Here is a 14,306-nt window from a genome sequence, read left to right as displayed (position 1 = left end):
GTTCTTATTAATCGATAAAAACCCTAAAAATAATATCAAATATTTGTCAAAGTCAACTAGGTATGTATGATGTATTAGATTTATGTAGTGACAAATGTTTCTTTATTAAGGTGGCTATTGATAAAAACATGTCCATATACATTATATAATAATATACATTAATACATGTATAATAATATAAAGCCCAATATTTTATAAATCAAGTATGAATTTTGAAATCATATTAGAATTTGACCACCATATAGCGGTAATATATAATATAATAGGTACATTTTTTGATTTTTAAAATTTTATTTTTTTACGATATTGTACCTACTAGAAATAACAATTTAATTATCGATTGGTTTCAAGATTTCGACACCATAGCACATAGGTAAGTGTCTAAACTTATATAAGAACAACTAAAAATTAAAAAAGTAAAAAAGTCCAACAAAATTAAAGTTGTTTAAGTACTTAAACTGGTTCTTATTAAATTATTAAAACTTTATTTTAATCGAGTATTAAATAACTTTGACTGACATATCACATTCCCCGATAGTTTTAATTTCTTGTTGAATACATAGGGTTTTCGTTCCCTCTTTTAAATGTTTTTTAATTTGGTTTTATTTAATTTGTGGTGTTTTAAATTAGGTTTTTTTTTTTTTGCAGAAACTAAAACCACCTGATATGGTTTTACGTTCTTTGTCAGGTAATATAAGTTAATCGTTTTATTAAATATAACTAAACTATGCTTATAATGGAAAAAAAAATGAATTCAAATTTCTACCATCTTACAGATTACACGCTTATAAATAACATGTAACTATAATGTATAGATAACATATAGATCACAATATTATCTATAATTTTGTTGAAATGTAAATTTAAAATTGTAGATAGGTAATACATAGAACACAGTTTAGTTATTATTAGTTTAAATGGATCACGCTTTATTTCTTATTTTTTTTTTAAGTAGGGTGTTATTACACTGATAAAAAATAACCACAGCAATTTATTCGACATATTATAACAATATATTATTTTTTTTTAAAAATCATCAATCACGATTCCAAAATAATCTACTTCTATTATAGTAAATTATTTAAATCTGTATAATAAGAATACTTTCCATTTTGTAAGTACATATTGCACGTGAGTAGATAATATTATTTTAATGAACAATGAAATAATTAATGACAATTTCCACCAGTACAACAACATTATACTTGAGCGATCTTTTGAATTTTCAGTGCATTCAATAGAGTACGCATACATTTTAAAATATAAATTCAGTGAACATAATAATACTATATGCGTACGCTGTACCTACCAATACGAACGTATTATGTTTATTTTAAATTTGAACGACTGAATAAAAAAAGAAAACGTATTTTCAATTGCATGAACCCAATGCGCTAATGCTAATGGTTTATATAAGCATATGCTCAAAAACACGCGAATAAATTCAAGTCATTTACGAGTATAATATATATGTACATATGGTTAGTACTAATTAGACAACTAAATTTGAGAAAAAAACTATTTTAGAAACTAAAACTAATCGTTTGAAATAATGTTAAATGTCATATATAACTATTATAGGTAACTGTTTCCAACAAATTTAAATATTTTGTTTAAAGTTGTACAGTTGGCTTATTAAGCTCAGGGTTTCGAAATCAAAATCCTCATTAAACCCGTTTTAAATCAATGATATTCTGGTTATCACCAACGTATTTGCATAATTGTTTTGTCATATTGTCGATGTAGGGGTACTGGAGTGGTTAATGTGACAATATGCGTGCAATTTTATCAAATGTTGTTTAATCTATATACTATGTTGGTATTATCAGCACGGGAGCACACATATATAATATGGGTCATGGGTGTAATGGTATGTTATAATATAATATAATATAATATTTGTATATATTTACAAAACAATAATTTTAATAATAAAACAAATTAACTCATACAGTAGGTATTAAAGTTTTTTAGAATTTATTAAAAAGACAAAATTTTTGATTTTTTTAATAACTTTTTATTTTCTATCGGTGTAATGTTTTATGTTTTTATGATGACACCATTTTTTTATTTCATATTCCGAAGCAGAGTATTTTTATGAGAATAATAATACACATAAAAATCGAATTTCAATCAAAGATTTTATTAGGCTGTAACTGCAGTATATAAGTACCTAATTAGATTTTGATGGCAAAATGAGTGGAGTAGTAGACTAACGTTATATTATAGTACACTCCTGTGCCACTCCATTCTTATCGTCGAAGGTATGATACTTTTTTTTTTATTGAAAGTATAAAACATTTACAATCTGTATTTAATATGCAAAATATGCGATGATGATACATTTCGAGATAATGAGTTTTTAGTGTTTTTACTGTTCAAGAATCGCCCATTTATACTGCAATATTGTAGTTAACGATTCAATGTGAATATGATTTTGTTGTTGTAATGTGTAATATTACTATAAAAAATGTTACACTAGGTACGTTGGCTGGCGATAACTCTATTTTTTTTTTAGGTTAAGATGATAGTGTCACTGCATTTTAGTTTACTCAAATGGTTTTTTTCCCAGCAGTTATTTGATTAAATTTAATTATTCAAAATGTCTGCTTATTTAGTCCAATGGCTTACATGTATATACGACTAAAATTGTATGGTGCGGTATTTATTTTTTTTTAATTGTTCAAACAATATTATTTTATATTATTTAAATAAAATTGTATAGCAGGAATACGTACTCATTTCACGGTTCGTAAAAATATATGTTGATTGACATTACTATCAATTGGTAAAAAAATATTCGTTCCACATAGACATAAGTCATAATAAATACCATGTTATTATTTTTAGATAATATAGATTAATACTGTAATGTATTATAATATTATATTATATAATCGACTGAAATCAATTTAAAATCAATTAGGCACAAAGTTGGGTTGATCGATGAATTTACCATTTAATTTTTGATACCCATCTTGTTGTATGATAAAAAAATTAATTGTAAACAATAGCACCTATGCATATATTATAATATATAAAATAAATATTTTTCCAGACAATATAAGTTTTAGTAAAATATTTCATATAACTACACTTGGCACGAACACCTTGTTAGCGTTGCATATAATTTGTTTTCATAATATTATAGATCATCAACAATCAAATGGTGTGCAGTTCCTTCATTTAATTTGCAAGTTAATAACTTTTGTAAAACAGAAAATAACTTAATTAAAACATTATAAAAGCTTAAAGTCCATCAATAAACGATTCGCTAAAGTTATTTCTACATTCCGTTTTTTATAATAATAATTAAGAAAATAGTAATGATTTTTACTATTCATGTATTATATTTTTATAAAAACTCATAACACCATCTATCATCAGATAGCATAGCATTTTATAAACTATTATGCCAAAGATGATAAAAAAAACCTAACTTAGATTAGATTTACCAAATCACTTTAAATGTATTTTTTTATTTAATATGTATCAAAATAACACACCTTGCAATGAGTTTTAATATACATTTCATAATATATAATGTATAAATATATAGTATATTTGAGTACAATATTTTATATTTGTTTTATTTGTGTTATAAAGTAGGTAGTGAGACACTTTTTGATTACCCTTTAACATTAAATAAACCAGTTCATAATATTATTTATTACTGACATCTTATAGAAATGAAAAAATACCAGAATTCATTAGATAAATATATTTTTCCTGGTAAAATTATTTACAGGACTTATTATGATTAGGCGTATGTACGAAAGAACGAAAGATGTAGTTAAAGAGATTTTCATTAGTCGGGGGATTTTAGTATAGGATTATGTAAGCATTTAAAAATAGAAAGTAATCTTACATTTTCCACCTAAAGATTTGGGAAAAACATTTCTTGTATTAAATATAACTAATATAATATTAAATGTACACAAGTTGTTCTTTCGGAATTGTATTTTTTACAATACATCGTACTTCCTTGTTCCTATAAAGGTATTCTAAAATGTACACCTAAATATAATTTTAAATAAATTTAAAAGTATGTTAACAAAATTAATATATCACCGTCTGTGTCGGTGAATTTCATAAAATAAAAATAATAAGTAGGTATAACTATGATACCCGTTAAACAAAAGAAGAAATAATCCTCGGCCCAGACCCTATATTACTGCTATACAATCAACCTATCCAATTATATCTAAATATCCAATATCTACCATGAAATATAAAGTACAAATGTAATCTAATTATATTCATTTTAACCTCTGTACATTTTTTTCTGTTATTATCTCCGACGGCCGTTTGGAGCCACAGATGTACTTTTCATAAAAAAACAAAACAAAAGAACGTTTCTTTTTTTCTACTTTACCCGCTTTGCAGAAGGCGTTTCGCAGCTTCCACTAAGTCCCTGTCATCTGCATCTTGTATTCTTGCTGTTTGTCATTTATTCTTATTCAATCATTCTTTACACGGACCATCCACCGTTGTCGCGATCTTCCTCGTCATCTCCAAATGGTTTATTGATTATAACGTTATTGATAAAATCGTGATTTCCTCTCATGCATGAGTATGTCTCACTCTATTATTTTTAATATTAGAAAACTTTGAATCGTCTGTTGAATAGATTTCAAATTTCTGAGCATTTCCTCTACTCGTATTCCCCATAATCTATACGTACCTATATAAGACATAGGTATACACAGTTTCTCCTCAAAATCTTTCTTTCGAAACTCAATAGTTTTTCTTCGTCACCCTTTGTCATCAACCATATTTTACATCCATATAATATATGGCGATAGGACGAAGGTAAGTAGTATATATGAAGTTTCATTTTGGATTCTTTTGATAGAAGGATTATTTTTTTTTCAAATGTATAATTAAGTGTATGATATACTCAATTCTTGATGGTAAATCCAATAACTCTTTCGCTTCCTTTCGTTTTGACTGTCGTTTATTGTTATGATGCAAAAAACTCTCCATTATTCTCTTGAATTCGTCTCAAAATTACCAGGAAGGAAGGTTTTATACCACCTTTTTACCATAATTTCGTAGTTTTCCGTAGACCTGCAGGGTAACAAAAACATAAATGATAAATGTACCTAACGTATTTGTTGTTTTTTTTGTTATATTATGTACTTAAATATATTGTATTGTCGTTAACTGATTTATCATTATAGCAATGACTATTACTGATATCAAAATTTGCTTTGTCTCATCCTGTTCCTAAGTTTAAATCTGAAATAGCGGCCATAGTGATCATGGTGGATTTGTTTTTCATGGAAATAAAACTTCATATATTTGAAAAACTATCCACTATACCACCAAGACATTTTTTCACAAAATTTGCCTAGAAACGTATCATCACATAAACATAATAAAATCGTTAACTAGCCTATAAAACTTGAATAACTTTTCAACTTGAAATATAAATTATATAAATTGGCACAGAGCCAACATAAACTCTTTTAAAAGTAATTATAGGTATCTATCCATTAGGTTAGTATAAATTAAACATTTTTTTTTACCACAAATCGAAAAATAAATATTTGAATATGGTATTTCAATATAATATTCTTTTCATAATAACTTTTAAAGTTTTTTCAGTCAAGAGCTAAATACTCATAACATGCGTTCTATATTATTTTGAATTTTTGAATATTTAAAATGTTCGCCTTTTTTAAAAACTTCATCTCTTTAAATAGTTTATATATTTATTGTTTCTCTGAGTCCGTAAAAGTCTTGAGAAGTCTAAGATTCTTATAACGTTATGACTGAACTGATTTAATATAATAATATTTAAAAAAAGCTAGTCGATCGCTAACTGTTATGAGCCGTTACGGAATAACCATCGGAATTCTCTTTAAACACAATTGATACTAAATATGGCTGAGCTTTAAATAAATATTAATTAATCATTTATATTTCAACAAATAAATACGTATTCTGATTACGTAAAATGAGTACAATGTTTAAAATTAAATCTAATAAACTAAAATTGATTTTGTTATTTTAAAATGTCATACACTTTACCATGTTTTTTGAAATTGTCGGTAGTTTTTTCTTACGATCCAAGAAACTAATGAACAGAAGTTTATTAAATTACCTCATCAAAATGCCAACTAAGCAACATTTCCGAGCAAAAGATAGGGCCACAACTTACATAAAACTTACCGAGTACTCTTTCAATAAGGAGCAATAAAGATAAACAAAACTAAACAAAACATTGTAAAAGCATTTTTAATTTTACATTAAAAAACATAATATAATTGATTGTAAAACTAATATACATTTTTGTACCACCAAACATTTTGTAACTTATAATTATGAACCATAAATAATATTTTAGTGTTTTGAATATATTTAAAATAAACAAGACTTTATGGGATAGTTTAAAAATAAGTAAAATAAGTAAAATAACAAAATATAAAAAAATACAATTATTCATGAAAACACAGAAGTAATATTATTTACAAGTTACAACACATGTTTTGAAACATTTCTCATTTTTTAGTGTACGTGAAATATGAACATTCAAAATGTATTTAACAATATGTATATTACATTTTACAACAACGTAAATTTGAAGTTTTAATATTTAACTATAAATTATTCAATCAAATTTTTTGAAATAACCGAGTGTAATAAACAACGGAAGGTAATAAATGTCAGAGACACAAGGAAATACCATTAATTGTATTCATATTAATGCATATTTTCATTTTAAAAATTTATTTTTTGTCATTAAATATACATAATATTATAATAATATGTGCGTATAGTAATTACAAAGAGACCATAACATTTTAATAACTTTTTTTTTCTTCATAATTATGCAGTGATTTTCTTTTGAAAATGTAATTTATACAAACATTTCAATTTAATATCTATAATATGTTTCGGTAAATAATAAAACAAATTATATAGGTAGGTACACTATAATTATACTTTTGATGCTGTATCGTATTCATATTCCGGAAGTTATGAGTTTAAATATTAAAAATAAAGAATACGAAATAAGTAACTCCTCAAAAATATCTTTTACAGTGGCGTCTTAATCGCAGTTGTAAGTACACAGATTAAACTACGTAAAAAGAAAAAAAAGCACATCGTTTGGCTCATAGTTTAAGACAGACATGAATATCAGCTATAAGTTAACTCAAATTTTATTCAAATATTCTATGGTAGAATTCGTCTTGTGAAAAAAAATTAGACAACTGCTGGCGTGTCTTTTGCAATTTATGCAAATAAAAAACATGTCTAAATCGTTAATCTGCTTCTGTGATCTCAGTAGGTACCTATGCATTCTGTTTTTTTTTCACTTTTTATACTTCTGGCAACTATTGTAACGCGTATATATATATACAGGGTGATTCAAAATTTATGTTACAGCCATTTTAACATATAAATATTCAAATTAGAGAAAAATGTATGATAAAAAAGTTTTTTGATTTAGAAACATCTATTATGATTTCACAATTTTGTAATTGTTAACAACATTTTAGGGGGGTTTTGGGGGGTCAACTTTATAAATTCAAATAGAAACCTATAATGTTTTTGCAATCATAATGTGGGGGAATTTTTTTAATGAATTTTAGTGAATGAACAACATTGATTAATGCAAAGCTCTATGCTTGAGAGGTATTCAAAGTTTTAGAAATTGCGTTTTAAATGCTTAACCACACAACGCACGCCGACAGGTAGCAAAATAAATGGTGTTCTCATTTATTGCTATCATACGATTCGCATTTCTTCCGCAAACCCGTATATCAGAATAAAATTAATCATAATTATAATTTGTTTGTCAACGTTTAACCCCAAATACCAAATATGTATGCAGGAGTGCAAGGGTTGACCTGGGGTACTCCGTGAACCCAGCCAAAATAATGTTTCGGATCTCTGTTTAAAAAAAATACTTAAATCCATATTAAGTATTGCAAATTATATTTTCCTTAAAAAAAACCCTAGTCTTTAATACATTTTCCACTAGACTTAAAATTGACATTAATTAATAAACTAATAATAGTTTTCCTCGTCATATGAACATTTAAAATTGCAATGGATCAAAACGTATAAAATAAAAAATATTTTAATCAATATTTTATTTTGCTGTTACTAATTGATTGAAATACCGTTTATTTATAGTAAAGAAATATGACATCGATAACAATGTTTGATCTTATCGAATAATAGCCTATTTAGTACCTACATACATACATGTACCCGTTTGGAGATAATCTGTACATTTACAATCCGTATATGTATGTATTTCTTAACCATTGCGTTTTATAAACTCAAACCGATTTCATTCGATTTTATTAGAATTTATACATATTTTCTAATATTTCGTTAGTCTTTAAAAGTTTTTTATTTTTAAAATGTTTGCGGCATATGTTTCCAATAACCCGACTTTTACTGGGTCCGAATTGGATTATTATAAAATGGTAGCAGAAGCCGCCGAGTTAATTGTCATTGAAAATGAGGAATTAAAGCAAGTAAGTACCTAATTTATTATACAGACTACACAGTATTAGTAGTATTACAGTTAGATGTAAACGAATAATTTAGGATTTAAATTAATTTAACGTTTTTCATCAAAAAATATTTTTTATTACTCGTGAATTAAGGTTTAGTTTTCAGTAGGTAGTTTTTTTTCTATATTATTAACTAGTTTACTCTATTTCTTTACAAAAAATATACATAATTTTTTTTTTTTTTTTTTTTTTTTTTTTTTTTTTTTTTTTTTATTGGGTAACCCGCGGCAACATAGGCCATTGGGTGTGGGTAGGGCACTGTAGGTTTTATATTGGGTAGGTTTGGTACACGTGTGTGTTGTGTTTGGCAGAATTTCTAATGGGGCACCCGTAGGTTTCTGCCGTGCCCCGGGGTGGGGGGATGGCGGCACTTGTTCTCCGGACACCGTGACTTGCACGGAGAAAAATGCCGCCCAGTGGTCGAGGATCGAACTCGGACCGGCTGTGCCGAATCCGTCGCGTTAGACCACTCGGCCACCTCGTCCCCCATACATAATTATTATGTACATAACCTGACAATATTAAGTCATAAATACAAAAAAAAACAAACAAAAAATAAATAACAATAAACACTTAAATTCACTTGTATTCTTAAAACATTTTTTTTAGAAAAATTATGAACTTATTTCCAAGTCAACTGTATTTTTAAATGAAAATGAGGCATACGCTGAAGAGGTCAGCAAGTTGGAATTGGAATAAGTTAGTATTTCAAAATAAGTAATTATCTGTGAATTTAAAATACCAAATATGATAACTTTTATTTACAACAAATACTTTTTATTTTGTTTTTTTTTGTTTATTTTTCAATTAGAAAGAACTTAAAAAAGAAAATTTAGAGTTACGCAATCAAATAAATATATTGGAAAAGAATATAATTTTTGAAAAAGAACAGGTAGTAGTAAGTATTAGTACAAATATACATAATATTATTCAATATGTATGTGAATACAAATACATAAAATTAAATAATAAACATTTAATTTATTTATTTAAATTATAATATGGTTAATTTTCAAATAACTTAGTAACTTCCTATACCTACAACCTGATACCTTTAATTTTTTTTAAGCAGACAAATTATTTGTATAAAAAACACTATCAGATTTATATGTATGTATATTATACATAAGTGTATTTATATGTTTATATGAATAGCATGACACAAATTAGTATCACTATGATTTTAACATATATGTATGTATGTAATTTTTAATATTTAAATCTAGTAATTATCACATTTTAAATCCAAATAGAAGCAGTTTTAAATAAATGATTATACAAATATCAGTAGAGTAATAATATGATCTTTATATTCTTTGGTTTTGGCAATAAATCCAATATTTATAGTCAACTGTAATTTTATGTATGTTGTATCTAGGACTCTTTGAAGGACACAAATATCGAACCAATAATTAAAAATTCGATAATCCTAATTAATAAAATGGTCAGCGATAAGATGAACCAAATTGAGGATCAAGTTTGTGCTAAGTTTGAAAATTTGAATTAAAATTTAATAAAATTTCAAAATATAATTTAGAACTTGTGTAATTGAAAGTATAACACTTCTTTAAATACTTAGCATTCTTTTTTTTTTTTAACAAAGGTATATTTAACTCCACCAAGAGACATTATGGAACTTAAGGAGAGAATTATAACTGAATGCAAGAATATTCCACCAGAAGTAATAAAAGAAGCCAGTATGAATAACTTCCAAAAAAGATTAAATATATGTTTTAATCAAAGAGGAAGACAATTTGAACACTTATTATAAATACATAGTAATTTATATTATGTAAAAATAAATTGTACAACAAATCGTTATTCTTAACATTATCTTACTTGTGTGAATAGACCATATACGATCTTAGAAAATAACCGAACAATGGACTTTAATTTAATATTAACTTATCAAAGATAATGAACACATCGATAATTGAGATCTTTAGTAGATTTCGGCCAAATTTCCATAATGCTAATTATAACAAAATTCGGGTAAGACCAAAACTAATAAAAAATATCAAAAATGAACATATCCAAAATCCTAGATAAGATCATACAAATTAAAGTACATTTTTAATAATTCTATAATACAATATATAAATAGGGCTAGAGATTTTTAATATTTAAGAAACTATTAATTGTTGCTCTAAAATCTATATTTTTGTAAATGTCTTTAATCTTGACTATTTTACTTATTAATTTTAAGAGTTAAATTATAATTATCATTTAAAAATCATTGATTTTTACTATAAAATATAAGCTTTTCATATATCTTTTATCATGACTTCAGTCTTTATTACTATCTTTATTACTTATTATTTTTTTTTATTAAGTGTTAGATTAGGTATAAGATGAAATTGTTTGAACATCAAAGTTAAACAAACAATATTAGTATTAAAAAAAAAAAAAACTCTTAGCCCTACTTATAAGAAATAGTTATTATAATAATGCTTCAATATTTAGTTACACATTTTAAATATATAAAATTAATTATCAACTAAAATTTTGTCAAAGGTAAAAGTAAGTTATCTTGATTTGATTGAACCTGCCCATTATTATGAAATTTTGTTTTTCCCATATAATGTTGAAGAAAAATTTGTATCACATTCACCAGTCTAACATGTTCAAGGTGTCTTTCCAAATCATTTGTTTGCAATTGTAGGTTTTGTGTGTGAGAATTTTATTTTGATGAGTTAACTTTAAATTTACTAGCTAAATATAAAAAATTTAAAAAAAGTATTAAAAATTAAACTAAGTTTTTAATTAAAAATGTTCATACATACTTATTTTATTCTATTGTCAATCCATAATTAATATATCATGAAAATAAAGTATTATTATTTTTCATTATATCAATGCATATTTTGAAAATTTGTGTTGAAACTTGCTTATTGAAATCTGGGTTATATTTGTATTGAAATGTAGAATCCCCAGAATTTGAATAGGAAATATTAAAATAATAATTCTTATAGACAGTGTCCAAGATGTCTGTTGTCTTGGGTGTTTGTATTGTATTATTATGTAGCTTGATTATGTTATTTTTCAATGAATATTGTATAATAAAACACTCATACTTGCTTCACTGGTATTTTTTTCTATAACTGTGTTTGCTTGTAAATAACCAGAAACCTATCACTCTTTATGAAGTGTTGTTTCTTACTGTACAACTGTGCAAGTGACACATTTTCTCCGCAAGCAACAGACAATTTAAGTGATCCATATGTATAGGTACAATATTTAAATAAAAATTGTATTTTATCCAGAATAACAGATTCGACTAAAAGAAAAACAGATTATAAAGCATAAGGTTATAATCTTAATAAATATTCATTGATTTTTAACTGCTCAATTTCAAGGAAACTTACCAAAAATGTTGCAAAAGTATTCTATAGTAACCAAGTATCCAATTTGCTTGCATAATACCAGTAATTATAGCATATTTTAAATTGGATTATTTATAAATGAAATACTTTAAAAATTACAGTATTATAAAAAACGCATTTCCACATATTATTTATTACATATATTTTCAAATTCAAATTTAAGTTATACGGATTGCGAATATGCGATGGTGAGTCTTATACAATATACAATATTAAATATTTGAATACTTATCAGTTATCATATTATATTAGAATTTAGAATACAACAATGAAACAGTTTAAGGTTAGCTTTTTAGTGTGACCAGTGACCACAGAATTAACTTAATTTAATTTATTTTGCGGTATCACTGTGTGAAGTTATATCAAAAGGTAATAAGCATAGATATTATAAGCCGTGGGTTCTGTAGTAATCGCTGCCACTCGTAGGTACTTATCGATATTCGAAACGAACAATATTCTGCTTATCGGTCAATGGTCATTACTCATTATAAGTTATATTAAGGATATCACCTTTTGAGTATGATTAATGCTTACGAGGTGGTTGACGATTGATAGTGCAGTGGTTTATCTCTTTTTTCTATGAATAGGTTAACGGGTATGACAGTAGTTGTAAACGAGTTGATAGTAGTGACACTATTAGCTACCTACTTGTTGGCATGGGGTTAATTTATTGCAATTTCTAAAATTTGTAAATAGCTCTCAAGCATAGAGCTTTGCATTAATTAATGTTGTTCATTCACTAAAATTCATTAAAAAAATTCCCCCACATTATGATTGCAAAAAAAGTATAGGTTTCTATTTGAATTTATAAAGTTGACCCCCCAAAACCCCCCTAAAATGTTGTTAACAATTACAAAATTGTGAAATCATAATAGATGTTTCTAAATCAAAAAACTTTTTTATCATACATTTTTCTCTAATTTGAATATTTATATGTTAAAATGGCTGTAACATAAATTTTGAATCACCCTGTATATATATTTATACATTTGACTTTATGGCTCTTAGCCAGTAATTTTCATTAGAACTTCCGAAAAACTTTAAACTTAAAACCATTGTTATTTTACTTTTTCTCTGGGTTTTCTTCTTTTTTTTCTTCTACTTCTATATCCCAGTGTCTTCGAATAAAAAGCCCTTATTAAACATTGTTCAAAATCAGAATAACCAACCAGAAAATGGTAGATCTATTATTTTCGTGTTATACACGTTTCGGAAATCATTACAAATTATTAAGTTCCTTATTATACCTCGCAGTCTTGGTTAACTTTCAGTGTGCATTGTCCGATTTTTAGACTTTGTTACGTCCAAAGTGTTCTATTATTTATAAAAATGTCAAAATGTATGCGTCTTTTATAACGTAAGTTGCGTTGCATTTTTTATACGACCAAAATAAATTGATCGAATGGAATCGCCGAAATATTCTCTCTATTAAAACATAATAGGTATACATAATGCTAATGAGTAATGGATTTTTAAAACTTCAAAGTTTTGTGGTGTAATTTAAATATAAATCTGAAAATAAATATGCTTATAAAGTAATATCAATAAATTATAACACAAATGTAAATTTTCAAGTGGGTACTCAAAAAATGGAATTATTTCTAAATCATAATTTTAAACTATTCTGTGTGTTTGGTTTATTTACTAAATACCGACAAGTCTGAAAAAAGCTTATAAAGTGGGTTTTTTTATAAATAAATATATATATTTTTTTTATTAAAAATTCGTTTGTGCTGCTTTATTGTGCTTTAAACTTACAAATTAAAAAAAATGATTGAATACTTAATAATTTCACATACTCGTGACCTTATGTACATTACAACAAACGTATCTTATTTTTAATGTTAACACATTATAAGCTGAGTTTTCAATTATAATTGTATTAAGTAAATCAATTGAAATAAAACTTACACGGGTATTTACCTAAATGTATACATATAAAAAAAAACTTACACTATAATATACAATGTATACTTACTTATTAGTTATTACTATATTATCTTGCTATTGGTAAAACTAAATTTTACTAAAGAGTTTATCTTTAATAATGACGGTATTTTATAATTTATTATTCAACTAAAAATTGTTTATACATCTCTTGATAAGTAGGTACCATCAAATAACTTTTTTTATGTTAGCTGTAATAGGCAAACATTTAATTATTTATTGCTTCAATTATAATTATTTTTAAGATGTATGCCATGAAGTTGGTCACTAATTCTTAAAATGTATCTTTTATCTGTTCCTCGTATTTGTTCATAAGATATTATACATATTATAATAGTGAACATTAATGGTAAGTTATTTTCTAAGGTGGGGGATTTTCAATTTAGGTATTTAATTGTTGTATATTAACATTTAATATCAATCATTTCAATATTCTAAA

The 14,306-nt window shown here is 25.6% G+C and overlaps 1 protein-coding gene and 2 long non-coding RNA genes across 4 annotated transcripts in view; 2 read left to right on the top strand and 1 right to left on the bottom strand.

Annotated features, from left to right (window-relative positions):
• LOC132943441 (multiple C2 and transmembrane domain-containing protein) overlaps positions 1–14,306 on the top strand; it is a 76,268-nt gene that overhangs the window by 12,702 nt on the left and 49,260 nt on the right. The window contains exon 2 of one of the 2 annotated variants that reach the window (XM_061012445.1): positions 649–688. The exons of the other annotated variant lie outside the window; for it this stretch is intronic. Within the exon in view, the coding sequence (XP_060868428.1) occupies positions 649–688 (40 nt within the window). The remainder of the gene's footprint in view (positions 1–648; positions 689–14,306) is intronic. 2 annotated transcript variants of the gene reach the window in all.
• On the top strand, positions 5,792–10,090 carry LOC132943447 (uncharacterized). Its single transcript, XR_009664349.1, has 4 exons — positions 5,792–8,498; positions 9,147–9,236; positions 9,349–9,435; positions 9,916–10,090. It is a non-coding gene; the product is annotated as an uncharacterized LOC132943447 (long non-coding RNA).
• LOC132943446 (uncharacterized) lies at positions 10,242–12,861 on the bottom strand. Its single transcript, XR_009664348.1, has 3 exons — positions 11,903–12,861; positions 11,321–11,814; positions 10,242–11,249 (listed from the first exon to the last, which is right to left on the bottom strand). It is a non-coding gene; the product is annotated as an uncharacterized LOC132943446 (long non-coding RNA).

Source organism: Metopolophium dirhodum, chromosome 4 (genome assembly GCF_019925205.1).
Source record: "Metopolophium dirhodum isolate CAU chromosome 4, ASM1992520v1, whole genome shotgun sequence".
In the NCBI taxonomy this organism is placed as follows: Eukaryota; Metazoa; Arthropoda; class Insecta; order Hemiptera; family Aphididae; genus Metopolophium; species Metopolophium dirhodum.
This window is presented reverse-complemented; position numbering and strand designations above follow the sequence as displayed.